The sequence below is a fragment of the Capricornis sumatraensis genome, chromosome 8 (assembly GCF_032405125.1).
Source record: "Capricornis sumatraensis isolate serow.1 chromosome 8, serow.2, whole genome shotgun sequence".
NCBI classification, from domain to species: Eukaryota; Metazoa; Chordata; class Mammalia; order Artiodactyla; family Bovidae; genus Capricornis; species Capricornis sumatraensis.
In genome coordinates this window covers 31,886,433-31,906,932 of record NC_091076.1, presented here as the reverse complement: position 1 = coordinate 31,906,932, position 20,500 = coordinate 31,886,433, and the positions used below count along the sequence as shown (strand labels likewise).

The 20,500-nt window shown below is 39.1% G+C and overlaps 3 protein-coding genes across 3 annotated transcripts in view; all 3 read left to right on the top strand.

The window, feature by feature from the left end:
- PAK1 (p21 (RAC1) activated kinase 1) overlaps positions 1 to 20,500 on the top strand; it is a 95,828-nt gene that overhangs the window by 12,796 nt on the left and 62,532 nt on the right. The window contains exons 2-3 of the mRNA XM_068975900.1: positions 6,084 to 6,294; positions 18,544 to 18,644. Of these exons, the coding sequence (XP_068832001.1) occupies positions 6,105 to 6,294; positions 18,544 to 18,644 (291 nt within the window). The 5' untranslated portion in view covers positions 6,084 to 6,104. The remainder of the gene's footprint in view (positions 1 to 6,083; positions 6,295 to 18,543; positions 18,645 to 20,500) is intronic.
- On the top strand, positions 4,037 to 4,404 carry LOC138084280 (protein preY, mitochondrial). Its single transcript, XM_068978472.1, has one exon. The coding sequence runs from the start codon at positions 4,060 to 4,062 to the stop codon at positions 4,402 to 4,404; it is 345 nt and encodes a 114-aa protein (XP_068834573.1). The 5' UTR covers positions 4,037 to 4,059.
- LOC138084281 (phosphatidylinositol N-acetylglucosaminyltransferase subunit Y) lies at positions 4,493 to 5,071 on the top strand. The gene has a single exon (XM_068978473.1). It carries the CDS (start codon positions 4,493 to 4,495, stop codon positions 4,706 to 4,708), a length of 216 nt encoding a protein of 71 aa, XP_068834574.1. The 3' UTR covers positions 4,709 to 5,071.

Below are 20,500 nucleotides of genomic sequence, written 5' to 3'. Positions count from 1 at the left end.
GTATTCTTGCCTGGGAAATTCCATGGACAGCAGAGCCTGGCGGGCTACAGTCCCTGGGGTCATAAAGTCAGACACAACTGAGCATGCGTGAATATGTTTTTATATCCTTTTTACAGAAAAACAGACATAAATCATTCCTTCTCCTTGGTTGCCTCTTGACCCATATCTGTCGTGAGACTGCTCAAGGGAAACAACAGTTTGCAGCTCATAGATATAGAGGCTTCTATTAGAACTATAGCAAGTGAAAAGCAGAGCCAGGACTTAAATTTCATCTGATTTTAACTCCAGTCATCTTTTTACTCTATCACCCTGCCAGTGGCCCTTTTGAAACCTTACAGTGAACCTGCATTTATTATAGAGTCATTCAGTTGATTAATAATTAATACTTCAGTATAATTAGTTGCTTATAAATTATTAGACTCTCTGAGGCTCTGGAGCATTGGTAAAACATGGTCGTTCTGTCTTTCTCTCTGTCTGTCATCTATGATAGATAAGTGATGCTATCTGAACCCTTATTCTTAATGTTGGCCTTGGGCTTAGCTTTATCTTGCAGCTTGTCAGAAGGCATTGGTTTGTCATCTTCCCAAATCTTTGACCTGCAGAGATTGCTAGAAGATTTATGATATATTTGGTCATGATATTCAAGAGTCAAGTGTAATTCTTTTTCCTCTCAGGATTGAAATTTTGGACTTGTTTTCGTATAAACAAAGTTTACGATAGTGTAGGTTATGATTACTATGCTAGGTTCTGATGTTCTGATTATTAAAATGTTCTGATTATTGTGCTAGGTATAGATGAACAAAATGACCTGTGAATGGATCTATGAAGTGTAAAGAGAGTAAAGACTTGTGGAGAAGCCACAGGAAAGGACTGTTTGGAGGGCTTCAGAGAAGCTGAAAAGTAGTACAGAAATACTTAGTCCAAGTAAGTGCAAAGGGAAGGTTCAAAAAAGCACAAACTTGTGTTCTGTGAGTGTTGTTGAAAGTACTGGCAATGTTTAGCATTGAGAAAATAGATTTTGGGGGAGTCTTGAGAGATGATTTCAGGTACCTAAATTTCTGTCTGAGTAAGAGGCAGTAGGCCTTTTCTGACTTGCCCTGAGATAGGATTTAGGAATAATAGGTGCAAGTAGTGTTTATTTGTTCATTTGTTATTATTTTATTTGGTCACTTGTTTGTTCATTTGTTCACCAAGTCTTTACTGATTACCTGTTCTGTGCCAGGACTGGTATTGGGGATTGTGAAATGACTGAAGTTTGTTCTTGAGTTTATAATCTTAAGTCTGTCAGGGATGAGAATTGTAGGGAGAGGTGAATGTATAAACAAATAATTGCAATTCAGTGTGAGAAGATAAAAACTTAATATAAATGAAAACTCTCTAAATGAGATCACTGATGATAGAATAGGCTGACTTGTGAGACTATAGATTTCTTATCACTGGAGGTTTTCAAGTATGGGCTAGATGACATGGGCTAAAATACTGTACAGAGGATTCAAAGGTTGTATTCCAGCAATAGATTTGAGGTTTTAATAATTGAGAATACTTTGGAAAGTAGAGATCTACCACCAGGAGTTTTCCAAACACAGTCACTTTACTTCACTTCAGTCACTCAGTCGTGTTTGTCTCTTTGTGACCCCATGAGCTGCAGCGTGCCAGGCCTCCCTGTCCATCACCAATTCCTGGAGTCCACCCAAACCCATGTCCATTGAGTTGATGATGCCATCCAACCATCTCATCCTCTGTCATGCTCTTCTCCTCCTGCCCTCAATCTTTCCCAGCATCAGGGTCTTTTCAAATGAGTCAGCTCTTCGCATCAGGTGGCTAAAGTATTGGAGTTTCAGCTTTAGCAAACACAATGGAAGAGCTGAAAAATGAAGAAAAGCGTTATCAGAAAGACTGAAGCCTTTCTTGGCATTTTCCTGGGCTGTGATCCTGAAAAGGAGTTATATTCAATGAAGCTTTTGGCTGAAGGACTTAAGAGGCAAAGAAGGGCCTGCTGAGGGTATCAGGTGGCTGCAGGGAGTGTAATTTTGGAACTGGCAGTCCGGAGTGGGAAGGTACACTTGAGAACTGAGCCGGTAGAAATTCTCTTTGGAGGAGCTGAGGGACTTGCATTGGAGTTTGGGAGGGAAAATGAAGGCAGATCTGCAAAATAAAACTGGAAGAAATGGGTAAAAAGTGCACCACCCAGAGAGTTGCTCTAGATTAACAAGATTGTCCTTGCTACTTGATTTCTTTTGTTCAAAAAGAGAAGTAAGGAGCAGTTAGTTTGTCAGAGGTAGGTCAGGATGAATTATATAAATAGACGAAGTTTGAATTTGGCCTTAAAAGATGAGTAAAGTTTTCCATCAGTCAGAAGAGAGAGAAATCATCGATAAGAAGCATTAGGTGGTGGGAAGTGGGATGGGGCAAGAGGAGGGTAAGAGACTACTTGACAAATTCAAGAGAACAGAGATTTCTGAAGTGTAATTTGACTGTAAGCTGTGTTCAGGTATGGTGGCTTAGTTTGTGAGGCAGTTCATTATCAGACTGTGAAGGACCTTAAAATTTCATCTGTACTGAACTCCTTAAGGCAAGGTATATATCACTGTCATTAATAAAAATATTTATTGAATCCACTGTAAGTCAGATATTATACTAGACTCTTCTGGATTACAAAGGTGACAAAATTGTGCCTGACCTCTGGGTATCATTCTGGCTCCTGGTGAAGATAATTATAACATAATAGTAAAAATAAATATGATAACCTGGAAATATACCTATTGTCTTGGGAGTCCAGAGGAGGGGACCTTAACTTCTTGAAGATGAGAACATTTCAAAAGGGCCTCTTAGAAGAAATAGCAGGTGAAGGATGAGTGAATTCGAGGATAGGAAAGTTGGCATTCTAAGCAGAGGGAACAGCATGTGCAAAGGAATGAAAGTGTGAAAGCTGCAGTACATTTAAAGGAGTTAGAGAAGTAGGATATGGCTAGAATGTGAGGGGAATTAGAGGGAGTGGTAGTGGTGGGGAATGAAGCTGATGGGTAGAACTGGTAAATAATGGAAGGGCCTTCAAAAGCAAGCTAAGGAACTTGAGCTTTTATTTCGGAATGTTACTGAAAGGTTTTGAGTAGAGTGTGAGTGTTTTAAGGTCATTGATGACACGTGGAGAAAGGATTGGGGAAAAAATGGATGTGAGGGATCATTTAGCTCTGCATTTATTAGAAAACGTTAAAAAGACTACTATAGATTTGTCCATTTGTTGTTGTTGTTCAGTTGCTAAGTTGTGTCCAATCTTTGTGACCCCATGGAGTGCAGCACACCAGGATTCCCTGTCCTTCACTGTCTCCTGAAGTTTGCTCAGGTTTGTGTCCATCGAGTTGGTTATCTAACCATTTCGTCCTTTATCGCCCCCTTCTCCTCCTGCCCTTAATCTTTCCCAGCATCAGGGTCTTTTCCAGTGAGTTGGCTCTTCTCATCAGGTGGCCAGAGTATTGGAGATTCAGCTTCTGCATCAGTCCTTCTGATAAATATTCAGGGTTGATTTCCTTCAGGATTGACTGGTTTGATCTCTTTGCAGTCCAGAGTACTCTCAAGAGTCTTCTCCAGTACCACAATTCATCAATTTTGTCCATAGTATTAAAGTAATTGACTTCTAAAGCAGTGGTATTCAATTCTGGCAGTCACTGGGATCACTAAGTTTTAACATTATAAGATTTTGGCCTTAATTATGGCCAGCCATACTAAATCAGAATTTATGGGGGTCAAACAAATACATTTGTATTTCTGAAAAGTTCTTGGTGATTATTATGCTTTTTTTTTTTTTAAACTAGAAACTGTAGTTTCTAAAGCACTGTTGTATTTGACTCTAAGGAGCATACATTCTAAATAGTCATGGTTAAAGATATAATTTCCATTGTAGTATGGAAGAATAATGAAAAACTTTATTAACTCTGGATATATTTATATCTATTGTCAAGCCTGTTTAAGGTAATAACATCTATCTTCATTAAAACTATTGATTCGAGAGCTGCCCGGGTGGCCGAGGGGGCGCAGAGGCCCGGTCGCGGCTGCCAGACCATGCTGAGCGGAGTGTGCGCCCGGCTCGCGTCAGCGCTGCGAGGGACACGCGCGCCGCCGTCCGCGGTCGCCCTGAGGTGTCTGCACGCGTCCAGCTCGCGGCCGTCCGCAGACAAGAGCGAGAGGACGGAGAAACCGCCCCGCGCCTTCGACCAGGCCTTGCTGGAGTTCCTGGTGTGTCCGCTCTCCAAGAAGCCGCTCAGATATGAAGCATCGACAAATGAATTGATTAATGAAGAGTTAGGAATAGCCTATCCAATTATTGATGGGATTCCTAATATGATACCACAGGCAGCTAGGATGACACATCAAAATAAGAAGCAAGAAGAAGTGGAGCAGCATTAGATCATACTTAAAAACAACACACACAACAATCTAAATACCACCTACCTTTTAAAAAGTCAGAGTGGCGGGTGATAAGTGGAGGAGAAGGATGTTTCTGTCTCTTCCGACGCTGACTGTCCTGATTCCACTGGTGTCTTTGGCAGGACTGTTTTACTCAGCCTCTGTGGAAGACGACTTCCCTCAGGGCTGCACTAGCACCACCAGTCTGTGCTTTTACAGTCTGCTCTTGCCGATTACCGTACCTGTTTATGTGTTCTTCCACCTTTGGACTTGGATGGGTATTAAACTCTTCAGGCATAATTAACGCAGCCAGAGCCAAGATGGTATATGCTAAAGATATGCTTGATGCCTGTCTCTGAAGGCTTGTCCACATGGGAATACTGGGAAACCCGCTTAATTTGCAGGAAAGATGCTTTGCCTAGCTTTCTGTCAGGGGTCTAAGGTCTATGAGAGGCTTAAGCTGCAGAGGCATGTTTATTGTATTTTGGTTCTGCCCTTGTTTTTTGAAGGTTCTCATTTATACCTGGGGTATCAGAAGGAACATTTCAACAAAGTGTCTTGTTGGAAATTAACAGCCCCAACCATCACTTGATGGCTTATCCCATTCATAATTAGAAGTTACTATTTTGAAATTTTACATTTATTTTAGATTCAAAGGCTTTGGTAATGTCACATGTTAACGACGACTAATTCCGAAGGAGCTATGTTGGAGTAGTTGTAGAGAAATGCAGTTGAACTAATGTGATGTAAAACTATAATAAAATGGAAATTTCAAAAAAAAAAAAAACAAAAACAAAAAAAAAAAAAATAAAACTATTGATTCTATGTGATGGGGATTTTTCCCGCTTTCTTTTAGATTTTATTCCTTCTATTTCTCAGAAGCATTAGAAATTGCCTGTAAATTCAGTGCTGTATAGGATAAGATGGTTATGTGTGGATCATCATATATTTAGAACAAGGTCAAATTTTAGTGGAAGGAGATCCTGGAGAGATGATGATAAAGGTCACAGGTCAGCAAATATTTTAGATTTGTGAACAATCTAAATATTTTAGGTCTGTTACAGCTACTCACCTTTGCCATTGGAACATGAAAGAAGCCATAGAAAATACGTAAATGAATGTATGGGACAGTGTTTCAGTAAAACCATTTACAAAGCTAGCAGTATTACTGACCTTTGATATAGTGATACAGTTCCTACCAGAGAAGGAATGATTTTTCTAAGGCAACGAAATTAAGACTTGGCAGAGAACTCACTATGTGGAATGCTGTTGGCACTTTTATTTAATCTTCATGTGAATGTATAAATGGAAACCAAGTGATTAAGGAATTTCTCTAAAGCCTATACATAGCACATGGATTCATACTCAGTTTAGCTAGGCCACATTTCTGCCTTTTAAACCACATTATTGTGGTTTTTTTGTACTTTCGAATGCCTTAGATAGGAGAATGAAGAGAAAAGCAAGAACCTTGTGAATTTTCAGCAGTGCTTAGGACTGAGTAGGTATTCCATCTTTGAATATGGTGAACTAAATAAGACAGCAGTAGTCATGGAATGTAGTAGAAGGGCTTGAGGTGAGTCCTGGAGGAAGGGTTGTAAAATTTGGATTTTTCTAAAATTTCTAAAATGTATTTCCTTTTGCTCAAAAATAATTAAGAGGTATGTTCTTTCCGATTCCAGTAGCTGCTGCTCGTGGTGACGATGTCAAATAACGGCCTAGACATTCAAGACAAACCTCCAGCCCCTCCGATGAGAAATACCAGCACTATGATTGGAGCTGGCAGCAAAGACGCTGGAACCCTAAACCACGGTTCCAAACCTCTGCCACCAAACCCAGAGGAGAAGAAAAAAAAGGACCGATTTTACCGAGCCATCTTACCTGGAGATAAAAGTACAGTATTTCATTTCTTTCTCATCATTTGTATACTTAAATTTTTTTTTGTAACCTGAATAAAATATTTGTTGCTTCTTTTACTGAATGTTCTTTTAATCCCCTTTTTTTCTCATTAAATAGTTTCTTTGTCTTTTTTCCTGAAATGACTGAAGTCGAATAGAAAATAGACCCATTCTTATACTCTATTAATTATATCTGAGCAAAATTTGAGGAAAATAATTATGCTGTTGATATATTAGATCTTAGTCAATCTGAATTTGCTTACTTTTTAAGTTCATAACTGTTTATGACCTCACAAAATATAAGAAATATTGAAATGTCTTCATTTGGAAATTTTTTCTCCCCAAACTAGTTTCATTTGGAAGGTCTTCCCAGATTTTTTTGATTGCCCCTTCTTTAGTCATATGTCCTAGACTTAAACCCAGATTTAAGGATTAAACATCAGTAAGAAAGACAAGTAATAGCTGAGATAAAAAATGTAGGACTTAGCATGACTTCACTAAGAAGAAGTAATGCTAGGGAATTCCCTGATTCCCTGGCAGTCCAGTGGTTAAGGCTTGACACTTTCAGTTAAGGCTTGACACTTTCATTGGAGGCCTGGGTTCAATCCCAGGTAGGGGAACTAAGTTCCCACAAACCAGGTAGTGCAGCCAGGGCTCATTTCCTCTTCATGAATAAATCTTTTAGAATAATCAGGACTTTAACAGTGTATCTAATGAAGTCACTGATATCCTATGAATAAGATAGTGAAATAGAGGGTTGCATGTCCACGTGAATAAATGACTTTGGTTTGACTACCCAAATATTTAAGTGGCTGTTGAAATGAAGTAAAGTTCTCAGCCATGTTTGTAGGGCTTTGTTTTTATGGCATGCTGAAAAAATTGCCCTTTTGTCTGCAAATAGTTATCATGAACTTCTCACTTAGGTAGCCCTGGTTCAAATCCTGGATTTATCACTTAATAGCTCTCTAACCTTAAGTATGTTAGTTAACTCCTTTGACTTTTAGTTTCCTGTGTCTAGGAAAGGTTGGGATTTAACATTTTTGTGCTTCTTCAAGAAAGTGAAAAGATAACCGACAGAGTGGGAGAAAAATTCCCAAATCATATATCTAATAAGGAACTTATATAAAAAATACATAAAGAGTTACCCGTATGAGCTAGAAATGAAAAATTATGTCAACACAAAAACTTGTACATGAATATTTATAGTGGCATTGTTAATAATAGCCAAAAAGCGGGAGCAGCTCAAATATTCATTGAGGATGAATGGGTAAATAAAATGTTATATATCTATACAAAGAAATAATATTTGGTAACAAAGAAATGAAGCCCTGATTCATACTACAAGATGGGTGAACCTTGAAAACTGGTGAAAGAAACCAGTCCCAAAGGACCACATATTATATAATTCTGTTTATATGAATTATTCAGGCAAACTCATAGATAAAAAGTAAAAGAGTGTTGCCTAGGGTTGTAGGAGCCAGTGAATGGGATTAGGGAGTGATGGCTAAGAGGTGTGGAGTTTCTTTTTTACTTTTTATTGGTGTATAGTTGCTTTACAATGTTGTGTTAGTTTCTGTTGTACACAAAGTGAATCAGCTAAAGATACACATATATGTCCTCTTTCTTGATTTCCTTCTCATTTGGCCACCACAGAGCAGTGAGTAGAGTTCTCTGTGCCATACAGTAGTTTCTCAGGGATTTCCTTTTGGATAATGAGAATGTTCTAAAATTGATTGTGGGAATGGTTCTCCAGCTCTGCGAACATATTGACCGGTTGAATTTTACACTCTGAGTGAATTTTATAGTATGTGAATTTTATCTCAGTAAAACTCTTGTTTAAAAAAAAAACAGCTGATGGAGCCATTTAGACATCATTGGAAACTGAGGGGATGACCTTATGTATTGAATGGGGAGCTAGAGATCTAGATATTGTTATAGTCTTGGTTCTGTCATAAATTGGCTGCCTGGTTTGGGTCAGGTATTATCTGTGAACTTAAGTACCTTCATCTAAAATATTACAGCCACACAGATATGGGGACCGCACTAATGATACCATAGCAGGGAGAAGGAAGAGGGAAGAGGGTTGTTATGGGATTATATGAAATCATGTGTGTGAAACATTTGAAAATCATAAAGTACTATAGAATTTAAATAATCTTTCATTCAGTAAAAAGTAATCAAAAAATAAAAAATCAGTCAAACAAGTTGAAATACAGTCTCTTACAGTTTTGAAATCCTGTAATTATATAAATGAGATATAAATATGAAGTTAGATCAGGTTATATATTATGGGAAACAAAACTAGGCCATTGTGAAGTATTTTGATCAGCAATAAAGCTGTAGATGCAGAGGTTCTTCTAGAAATCCTTGTTGAGTAACCCTAGGCCAAATCTGGTCTGAAAATAAAACTCATAGCTCAAGATCAAAGCATATAAGTTTTCCAGAAGTTCAAAGCATAGAGGTAGAAAGCATATAGTTATGAGAAGTTCTTGTGAAATGATATAGTGGCCTCTTTTTCACTCCCTAGTTTTGGATTTTCTATACATACCCTGAACACATAGATTTTACTCCTTTGCGTTAATACTTTGCTGTGCCGTACTTAGTCACTCAGTCATGTTCAACTCTTTGTGACCCTTTGGACTGTAGCCCACGAGGCTCCTCTGTCCATCAGGATTCTCCAGGCCAGAATACTGGAGTGGGTTGTCATGCCCTCCTCCAAGGGATCTTCCCAACCCAGGGATCGAACCCAGGTCCCTTGCATTACAGGCAGATTCTTTACCATCTGAGCCACCGGGAAGCCCTATTAGATGGCTGTAATTAATGCATACATCAAAATGAAATAAATGAATTTTTTTCCCTTTGTTTGGAAATTTTATTCAGCTTGATTTCATTCAACCAATAGGCATTTGTTGACCTGCTCTTTGTGCTTAACTTAATCCTAGAAGGATCCATAGCAGTGTTGGCAGTCTTTGCAGTAGTATGCTCTTCATAAATTATTTGAAACTTTATACCTGTTACACAGAGTAATGAGCTAGAATTGAATTTAGAGAACCTGAATTGAGTCCTACCTCTAACATTTATTAAATCTGTGATTTTTTTTATGTCCTTTTACCTGTTTATTTTAATCCCTGTATCCTTAACTGTAATGTGGGAATAATTATAATTCCCAGTCATCCCATATTATGAGTAGGCTATTGTCATTTCACGTAGTGGATGTAAAAGCATTTTTTAAACTGTAAAACACTACAGAAATATGATTTTTTTTAAAGGGAAACCTCATTTCCTGTTTGATCTGGTATCTATAACAACTCATTTTCAGTTGGAGAGGCTAAAGCTTAGAGAAAAGTAAATTGATCAAGGTCTTACAGCTGGAAGGTGGAAGGAATGAGTGTGAAACTAAATCTTTGTAAAGTATCTACCACGTCACAGAATACTATCTGTTAACTGTTCCCAACCCAGATTACACATCTGACTCATTCATGGTTCTTTTTTGAAATACTGATGCTTGGGTCCTACCCATACTTTTGGAGCCAAAATTTCCATAGAGGAGCCTGGCAGGCTATAGTCGATAGGGTTGCAAAAAGTTGGACACAACTGAAGTGACTGAGCAGGCACACAGTCTTGGGGTCTAAGGGGATTTGGAGAAGAGAAAGAAGAGTTCTCGGTGGGCTGCCTTAGTGGTTGAGACTTGAGCTGGCAATGGGTAAAATGTCTGTAGTCATTACCTAATGCTGACCTCCAACATAGCTTTAGTGTGTGCCTGGAGGGATGCATAAATGATTGTGAGAAGCTGTAATTGAGGGCCTGTGATAGGTGGCGCTGAGTTGTAGAATTCCATGTGGGAAAGTCTGGTTCCTGTGGTTAGGATCTGGAGCCTTTGGTTTATTCTAAGAAGTTCTTCAGCATTTAGTTTGGAATTTTTTTCTGGCTGCATTTTCACAACCAAAGTGGAATTCTCCAAGCTTGGGAAGAGTTTAGCTAAGTTAATTTTAAAACTGGACTACATCAGTATTTATCTCTCCAAGTTTGGAGTGTTTTACTGCCTTGAGCTCAGATTGGCTCAGCTGAACCCATGAGAGGGGCTTCTTAAAAATAAATCTTAAAAAAAAAGTCAATGCTTTGTACTGGAACTTGGATAGCTGTACTGCAACTTGGGATTTTGCAGTGTCAGCCTTATTTCCCATGCTACCGGGAAGTCAAATGGAATTAGCCAAAGATAGGCTTAATATTAATATTAGGATGGATGGGGTTGCAGACTTCTTTTTCCACTTTATTTCTTTAAGTCTGTGATCTCTGGTTTCATGAAATCAGGTGATTCATTCTTTTTCCTCAGTCACAATTTCTCTGTCTTAATGAGTGGGTGGGTAAATCCTACTCTGACACTTTCCTTTATTAATAATAATTCATGTTTGTAAAGCTCTTTAGCTTTTATAAAGCACATGCATTCTCTTTATCTCAGTTGATCCTTAAAATAATAATAGTAATAAATGTAGAAATAACAAAGAGTACTAATACAATAGTAATAAGCATAACATTTGTTGTTATTCAGTCTGTCAGTTGTGTCTGACTCTTTGTGACCCCACGGATTACAGCACACCAGGCTCCTCTGTCCTCCACTGTCTTCCAGAGTGTGTTCAGATTCATGTCCATTGAGTTGGTGATGCTATCTAACATCTCATCTTCTGCTGCCCTCTTCTTTTGCCTTCAATCTTTTCCATCATTGGGGTCTTTTCCATTGAGTCAGCTCTTTGCATCAGGTGACCAAAGTATTGGAGCTTCAGTATCAGTCCATTCAATGAATATTTGGGGTTGATTTCCTTTAGGATTGATTGGTTTGATCTCCTTGCTGTCCAGGGGACTCTCAAGAGTCTTTTCCAGCACCGCAATTTTAGACCATCAGTTCTTTGGCTCACTTATTATATTAGGAGCTTTGATGGTTGGAAATATACCAGTTTTTCATGGAGATAAATGGTACACTTCGTAGACAGCAAACTGAGGTAACTCAATTTAAATAACTTAACCAAGGTCTAGTTAGGAGTGGCTGATGTGAGATTGTAGCTCTTTATGATTCCAGGGACCTTTCCACTCTACAGCTGTGATAACTTTTGTGCTCAGAGAGTCAAGGACTTGCCCAAGTTCATATGACACATAGTTGCATGGAGTTTGGCATTTGACATATTGTCTCAACTTCTGGACTGGGTCTTTAGTTGTTCTAAGTCCTCAGACACCAATGTACTGTTTGAAGGCTCCCATCCTATAGATGTTCAGACTAATGCCTTTGGTAGAACTGATTTGGTTAGTTCTTTTTACTCATTTTAAAACAAATTTGCATTTAATGACATCCATTCATATTCACTTAGTCTGCAATATAGGGAAGGCACAGTGCATGTAGAAGAAGCTATGTTGGAGTCGGGCCCTTGAGGTTATTACCATTGACCATCCCTGACTTTGTGACCTTTGGCTCTACCTTTCTTCCTCTTGATTATCTAACCTGTGAATGTGAAATCGCTCAGTCGTGTCTGACTTTTTGTGACCCAATGGACTGTGGCCTACCAGGCTCCTCCATCCATGGAATTTTCCAGGCAAATGTACTGGAGTGGGTTGTCATTTCCTTCTCCAGCGGATTTTCCTGACCCAGGGATCAAACCTGGGTCTCCCGCATTGCAGGTAGGCACTTTATCATCTGAGCCACGTGGGAAATCAACCTGTCGTATGGGTACATAATAATATTTATCCCTTAGAGTTGTTGAATGGATTATTATTATTTTTAAAATATTTATTTATTTATTTGTCTGCATTGGATCTTAGTTGTGGCATGTAGGATCTAGTTCCCTGACCAGGGATGGGACCCGGGGCCTCTGCATTGGGAGCAGAGAGTCTTAGACACTGGACCACCAGGGAAGTCCCTGATTGGGTTATTAATACTAAAGATTCAAACTGAAGCTTTATTAACAGTTGGTAGTAATTTTGTGGCTATTATTGCTTGCTGTCATGGTTTTCTTTTGAAATCTGTGATTAACACCTAAAAGTTGTTTGAGATGTACAAGATAACAACTCTTAATGAGGTTCCTCCAAGAATGAATTGAAGAGTGGTCCTGGAAAATACCTTTCTCTTTTTGTATGTAGGCTGTATTTCCAGTTGGTTTAGACAGGGCTGTTGGAGGGGGCCACATTAAAAAATTTTGTGTACTAGGACTAAGCAGACCCAAGGAAAGGTTTCCCAAGAAGTTCTCAAGAGTTCTCTGTAATGTCAGAAGCAGAACTCTAAGCTCTGGATATGGGCCTAGATCTCTGGAACAAGTACTCAATATTTGAAGCTGAGGCCAAAATGATAAGCCTCTTGAAACTAATCTCAGATATTCTTTATATGTTCAAGTGTTAAGTGATTTCATTTCCCAGGGGTTCTTTTCTATAGACTATTCATCGTGTGAACCACTCTCTTTGTTTCCATTACCAAGGTTCCTTTTGACATTCTATGCCTGTGATGGATATATTATATGGCATATTAATAACATATCATAGAAATAATATATAAAAATATTAGATCTGGAAAACCTAAGTAAAACATAAAAATAATGTAAAAGTGTTCTTCCCTACAATCTTTTAACTGACTAGATCAGGAGAAATTTAGGAACAGTGCATTCTAGCTATGAGTAAGACAGATGGACTTATGTCGTAAATGAATGCTTAATTTGGGCCATAGCAAGCCCTTGCCTTTCACAAAGCATCTGCTTCTGGAAGGAAAATTGCCAAATGTAAAAATAGCTTAAACCCTAGCAGTTGGAATATAGACAAATGGTTCTCTTAAGATACTAAGGGAAGAACCTGTGGAATCAGACCTGGGTTCAAATTCATCTCTTACTAGCTGTATAAGCTTGAGCAAATTATTTAACTGCTTTTAAGTTTCCTCATCTGTAAAATGACAGTAGTAATAATATATCCCATAGGATTATGACAATTAAGGAAAATATTCTAGTATCTTATATGTGGTTAACTCTTTAATGTTATTTCTCCTCTTCATAACAGAGGAAGTTTTCTTGATGCAGCTTGAAATTGTTTAGAGGGGGTAAAGTAGTAGAAAAGGGCCTTGGCTCTGAAGCCACCTTTTTTAAAATTTAAATTACTTCCATAACTGTAGACAAGTCCATATTTCAATTTCATAGTCTCCAAGTAAAAATTGATTCTCAGGATTGTGGTGATTATATGAGATGATATATATAAAGTACCTATTAAAACCGTGGGATACTCTGTCAGGAAGAGATGTAGTTACAGGGCTTTGAGCGTGCTGATCTTTCTGTTTTCATAGACATTTGGAATGTAGGAGCTGGAAGGGCACTTAAGATCATCTAGTTTATTGTCTACATTTTTCAGATGAGAAAGCTGACAACCTGGACTACGTGGTGTAGTAGAGGCAAAACTGGCCTGGATTTTTTAGACCTTTTTGTCCTCTCCTTCCCTAGCTCCCACCTCGGCCAAAAGCTGCCTTTCTTTAGGGTTGTATTGGGTCTATTGGAGGCATTAGGACTTCATAATATCTTTTGGCCAGTGTGTTGAGCTACCATAGAACAGCATTTTAAAACAGGATTGTGTACTTCAGGTCAGAGCTGGTCAAAATGAAACATATAATCCTGCCCTGAAGAGAATTTGCATGTCTTAGGCAGATTCCTTAGATTCCTTGCCAGGTTGAGTTAGGTGTCTGATCATTTGTTCCTTTCTTCACTTAGTGTCTGAGCACCTGTTTTATGCCTGGCTTTTAGCTGATGGGGATTCATGATAAGTTGGACATGATCCCTGCACTTAGAACTGAGTCTGCTTAGAAAAATAAACTCTGAAAGTAGGCAATAACTGTCATGGATGTGGGAACAGTGGGGAAGGTGAACACCCCAGTGCAGAGATGAGAAAAGACTTCACAGAAGAGATGACCTTTAAGCTGAGACCTGACAAGGATAAAGGAAAGGGTTTGTGTGGTGGTGTGGCAAGGGAAGGGAAAAGGAAAGACAGGATTTACAGGCAAAGAGAGTAACTAGAGAAAAAGTCAAGAGGTGTGGAAGAGCACATTATGTGCTAATGGTGGACCATTACTACTGGTATTTGGTGTAGACTGTACGAAACCTAAGTACAAGCATGCCTTGGAGATGCTGTGGGTTTAGTTCTGACTACCCCAGTAGAGTGAGCATCATGTGAATTTTTCTGATTTCCAAGTGAATATAAAAGTTATGTTTACACTATACTGTGGTGTATTAAGTAGATATCTATTTAAAAATAAACAGTGTTGCTGCTGCTGCTGCTAAGTCACTTCAGTCATGTCCAACTCTGTGTGACCCCAGAGACGGCAGCCCACCAGGGTCCCTCGTCCCTGGGATTCTCCAGGCAAGAACACTGGAGTGGGTTGCCATTTCCTTCTCCACTGCATGAAAGTGAAAAGTGAAAGTGAAGTCGCTCAGTCGTGTCCGACTCTTCGCGACCCCATGGACTGCAGCCCACCAGGCTCCTCTGTCCATGAGGTTTGCCAGGCAAGAGTACTGGAGTGGGGTGCCATTGCCTTCTCCAAATAAACAGTGTACATACCTTAATTGAAAAATACTTTTAATCACTAAAATATGTTAACCATCATCTGGTAATGCAAGGTTGCCACAAATTGTCAGTTTGTGAAGTATAGTAACTCCAAGCATAGTAAAAGAAGGTTTTCCTGTAGTGGGAGATAAAGTAGAGGATATAAGTCTGTAGAGCAGAGTTCTCAAAATCTTTATTTAAAAGTTTATAGAAGTTTTAGTTTCACAGCAATATTGAGTGGAAAGTACACAGATTTCCTGTAAACACTCTGCCCCCACATATGCACATCTAACCTCACTACTAACATCTCGTCCTTGGGTGGTACATTCGTTACAATAGATGAACCTACATCAGCACATCATATTCACTTTACATCCATATTTTACATTAGACTTCACTGTTGGTGTTGTGAATCTGTGAGTTGAATAAATATATATATGCATATGTATCAGTTCAGTTCAGTTCAGTTCAGTCACTCAGTCGTGTCCGACTCTTTGCAACCCCACGAATCGCAGCACGCCAGGCCTCCCTGTCCATCACCAACTCCTGGAGTTCACTCATATTCACATCCATTGAGTCCGTGATGCCATCCAGCCATCTCATCCTCTATCGTCCCCTTCTCCTCCTGCCCCCAGTCCCTCCCAGCATCAAAGTCTTTTCCAATGAGTCAACTCTTCCCATGAGGTGGCCTACACACGCACAAATATCCACTATTATGCTGCTGCTGCTGCTGCTAAGTCGCTTCGGTTGTGTCCGACTCTGTGCGACCCCACAGATGGCTTCCTACTAGGCTCCTCTGTCCCTGGGATTCTCCAGGCAAGAACACTGGAGTGGGTTGCCATTTCCTTCTTCAATGCGTGAAAGTGAAGTCGCTCAGTCGTGTGTGAATCTTAGCAATCCCATGGACTGCAGCCTACCAGGCTCCTCCATCCATGGGATTTTCCAAGCAAGAGTACTGGAGTGGGGTGCCATTGCCTTCTCCGTATCCACTATTATAGATCATGCAAAATATTTTCATCACCCTAAAATTTCTCTGTGCTCTGGTTATTCATCCTTCTTTCCACTCTCATCTCTGGCGACCACTGATCTTTATACTGTCTCCATAGTTTTGCCTTTTCAGATGTCAGATAGTTGGAATCATGTAGTATGTAGTCTTTTCAGATTGGTTTCTTTCACCTAGTAGTGTGTATTTAAGGTTCCTCATTATCTTTTCATGGCTTGATAGCTCATTTCTTCTTAGTGCTGAAAAATATTCCATTTTCTGGATGTGTCACAGTTTATCCATTCACCTACTGAAGGACATCTTGGTTGCTTCCAAGTTTTGGCAATTATGAATAAGCTGCTGCAGACATCCATGTGCAAGTTTTTGTGTGAATAAGTTATCATTTCCTTTGGGTAAATAATGGAGGAGCACGAATGCTGGATTAAGAGTATATTTAATTTTTTGAAAAACTGCCAACCTTCCTTCCAAAGTGACTGAACCATTTTGCATTCCCAGTTCTAATGAATGAAAATTCTTGTTATTCCATATTCTTGTTATCATTTGTTGTTGTCAGTTTTGGATTTTGGCATTCTAGTAGGTGTGTAGCGGTTTTTACTGTTTTAATTTCAGTTCCCTAATGAAATATGATGCTGAGTATCTTTTCTGTCTGTATATCTTCTTTGGTGAGGTGTCTCTTCATGTCTTTTGCCTATGTCCTTAATCGGTTTGTTTTCTTATTATTGAATTGTGTGTGTGTGTGTGTGTGTGAAATTATAGTTTTTATTGGGTTGGCCAAAAATTCATTTGCATTTTTCTGTAAGATGGTGAGGAAAGCCTGAATGAAAATTTTTTCCAACTCAATATTTTATTAAAAAGTTTTTTTTTTGAGGTTAGTTAACAATGCTGTGTTAGTTTTAGGTATATAGCAAAGTGAATCTGACATACATATACCCACTCTTTTTTGAATTCTTTTCCCATGTGGGCCATTATTGATTATTGAGTAGGGTTCCCTGTGCTATACTGTAGGTCCTCATTATTTATTTTATATATAGTAGGAGTGACAGAATACAAAGGCTTTGGGGCTGGAAGCCTGAAGACCTCAGATCTGAAGGCCCCAGATCTGCTGCTAACTTGCTCTGTACCTTGGAAAGGCTGCTTAACTTCTTGAAACTTCTGGTTTCTTCTGTCACATGGGCACTAGTATCACTATCCTACTTGTTACACAATTGCATTGAGGCTCCAAAGGACTAGGTCTAGCTAATACCAAGACCCGAAATTCTTTTTAGTTGGGAGAGGGCTATGTTAATTTGCTAGTGCTGCTGCAACAAATTACCCCAAACAAGGAGCTTAAACAAGAAATTTATTGTTTCAGTTTTGGAGGCTGGAAGTCCAAGATGAAGGTGTTTGTAGGGTTGGTTCCTTCTGAGAGCTGAGGAAAAATTTGTTGGGCTTGAAGAAGTACTGCTCTGATCTCTGCATTTATCTCCTCCTGTGTGCATTTGTCTCCAAATATCCCCTTTTTATAAGGACATTGTCAGGATTAGGGATTGAACCTACTTCAGTATGAACTAATCATGTTTTAAATAATTATATCTGCAATGTCTCTGTTTGCAAATAAGATCATACTATGAGGTACTGGGAGTTAGAATATATGAATTTGAGGGGAACACAAGAGTATGACAAGGGCACAATAACTCTGTAAATATTGAAGCTTTTTGTGCCAGATCAGCAGAACACCTGCTTGATGCAGCACCCTTGATGATTACAAATATTTGGACTTAATGATTCTTTGAGGCCCTGGCCTAGGGAGGCAGCATAGAATAGTGGTTTAGAACTTAGGATCTGGGCCAGACTGCCTGGATCTGAGTCTGACTGCTGCTGTTACTAACCATTTGACCTTGGGCGAGTAACTTAGTCTCTATGCTTCAGCATCTTTATCTGTAAAGTAAGGATGATAGTACCTAACTGATAAGGTTGCTGTGAGGCCACAGTGAATATTAATACATATGAAGAACTTGAATTAATACATAAGATACAGAGATATATTTTACAGTGCAGGGCATATAGCCAATATTTTATAACAACTTTAAATGGAGGATAGTTTATAGCAATATTGTATTACAGTGTTGGTCACCTGAAACTAATATTGTAAATCAATTATAATAGAGAAAAGTAACTTGAATCATTGCACTTAATTAATTATTAGATACTCATTTTAAGCAGCAATTTCTAAATCTAAAATTCCATAATGTGGAGAACCTTAAAGTGATCCGTAATCAAGAATCAAAAGGTAGAAGCAGGTTCTAGAAGCTCATAGAATGTAAGATGTCTGGGTTGGAAGGCTCTTTAGAGACCATTTACTTGAGTCTTCTCATTTTGCAGGTGGGGAAACCAGGGTTCAGAAAAAGGAAGTTACTTGCCCTGGATCAACAGACTCATTAGTGGTAAAACCAGGACATTCTGATAAATGTTCTTTCTGCTCCTGCCTTACTTTAGTTCAATGAAAAATTAAACCTTTAATCATGAATTGAGCATCTGCTTCAATCTAGGTCTGGTTTTGGGCTCTAAATACACAGGTGAATTTGTATCATAGTCCTTGGCCTTTAAAAGAGCTTAGAACTCAACAAAAGAGCTAAGTAAATAAAGAGCTAAATAAATAAATAAAGTCATATCCTTGTTTTTATCTCCTTTTTCCTTTTTCTCTTGCAGCAAATAAAAAGAAGGAGAAGGAACGGCCAGAGATTTCTCTTCCTTCAGATTTTGAGCACACGATTCACGTTGGTTTTGATGCTGTCACAGGCGAGTTTACAGTAAGTTTTGGGTCACAGAAAGATGTTTGGTCTTTGCACCTGCTTAATGCAGCACCCTTGATGATTACAAATATTTGGACTTAAGATTCTTTGAGGCCCTAGCCTAGGGAGGTAGCATAGAATAGTGGTTTAGAACTTAGGGCCTGGGCCAGACTGCCTGGATTTGAGTCTGACTGCTGCTGTTACTAACCATTTGATCTTGGGTGAATAACTTAGTCTCTATGCTTCAGCATCTTTATCTGTAAAGTAAGGATGATAGTACCTAACTGATCAGTTTGCTGTGAGGCCACAGTGAATATTAATACATATGAAGAACTTGAATTAATACATAAGATGCAGAGATATATTTTCAGAGTTCTGGCTATGCACTGTTAGATTTAATCTTTTCCAGACTTCCTGATGTCTCTGTCTTTGCCTGAGACCCTTATTACTATCTTTTCATGTTCTTGAGAGGGACTGTTTGTGCACCTCCAGAATTGTACCAGAGAAGCCTTTGAATCTCCGTTCCTTAAATAGACCTTGGTTAAGTGGCCTTTTGGCAGGGACTCTGTGCTGGGCATTGATGATCCAGAAACAAATCAGACAAGGTTCATGCTTTAAAGGAGTAATAGCCTGGTGAGGAGCAAACATCTCAAGAAGTTAACTGATACAGTAAGATGTCTTGTAAGAGAGGCCTGTGAGAAGCTCTGAGGGCAGAGAAGGGAATGACTAAACTCATCTTTAGCTGCTATCAGTTTTCAAAGTTAGTTCTTTTAAAAAAATTAAAAAAAATCGTTTTTATTTTATATTGGAGTTTTGCTCCTTAGAAGGAAAGCTGTGACAAAACTAGATAGCATATTAAAAAGCAGAGACATTACTTTGCCAACAAAGGTCTGTGTAGTCAAAGTTATGCTTTTTCCAGTAGTCATGTATAGATGTGAGAGCTGGACCATAAACAATGCTGAACACTGAAGAATTGATGCTCTTGAATTGTGGTTTCGGAGAAGATTCTTGAGAGTCCCTTGGACTGCAGGGAGATCAAACCAGTCAATCCCAAAGGAAATCAATCCTGAATATTCATTGGAAGGACTGATGCTGAAGCACCAATATTTTGGCCACCTGATGCGAAGGGCTGACTCATTAGAAAAGATGCTGATGCTGGGAAAGATTGAAGGCAGGAGGAGAAGGGGATGACAGATGATGAGATGGTTGGATGGCATCACCGACTGGATGGACATGAGTTTGAGCAAGCTCCGGGAATTGATGATGGACAGGGAAGCCTGGTGTGATACAGTCCATGGGGTTGCAAAGAGTCAGACATGACTGAGCGACTGAAATGACTGATAGCCAGTTAACAATGTTGTGAATTTCTGGTGGACAGCAGGGGTACTGAGTCATACATATACAGGTATCCATTCTCCCCCAAACTCCTTTTCCATCCAGACTGCCACGTAACGTTGAGCAGACCTCCCTGTGCTATACAGTAGGACCTTGTTGGTTATCTGTTTTAAATATAGCAGTGTGTAGGTGGTGATCCCAAACTCCCTAACTATCCCTAACCTCCCTATCCTTTCCCTCGGTAACCATAAGTTTGTTCTCTAAGGTTGTGGGGCTGTTTGTGTTTTGTAAGTAGGTTTAATTGTATTGTTTCTGTTCAGGTTCTGCATATAAGGGGTATCATATGATATTTCTCTGTCTGAGTTACTTCACTCAGTATAACAATCTGTAGGTCCATCCACGTTGCTGCAAATGACATTCTTTCATTCTTTCTTATGGCCGAGTAATATTCCATTGTCTGTCTATACCACATTTTCTTTATCCATTCCTCTGTCAGACATTTAGGTTGCTTCTGTTGGCTATTTCTTGACTGTTGTAAA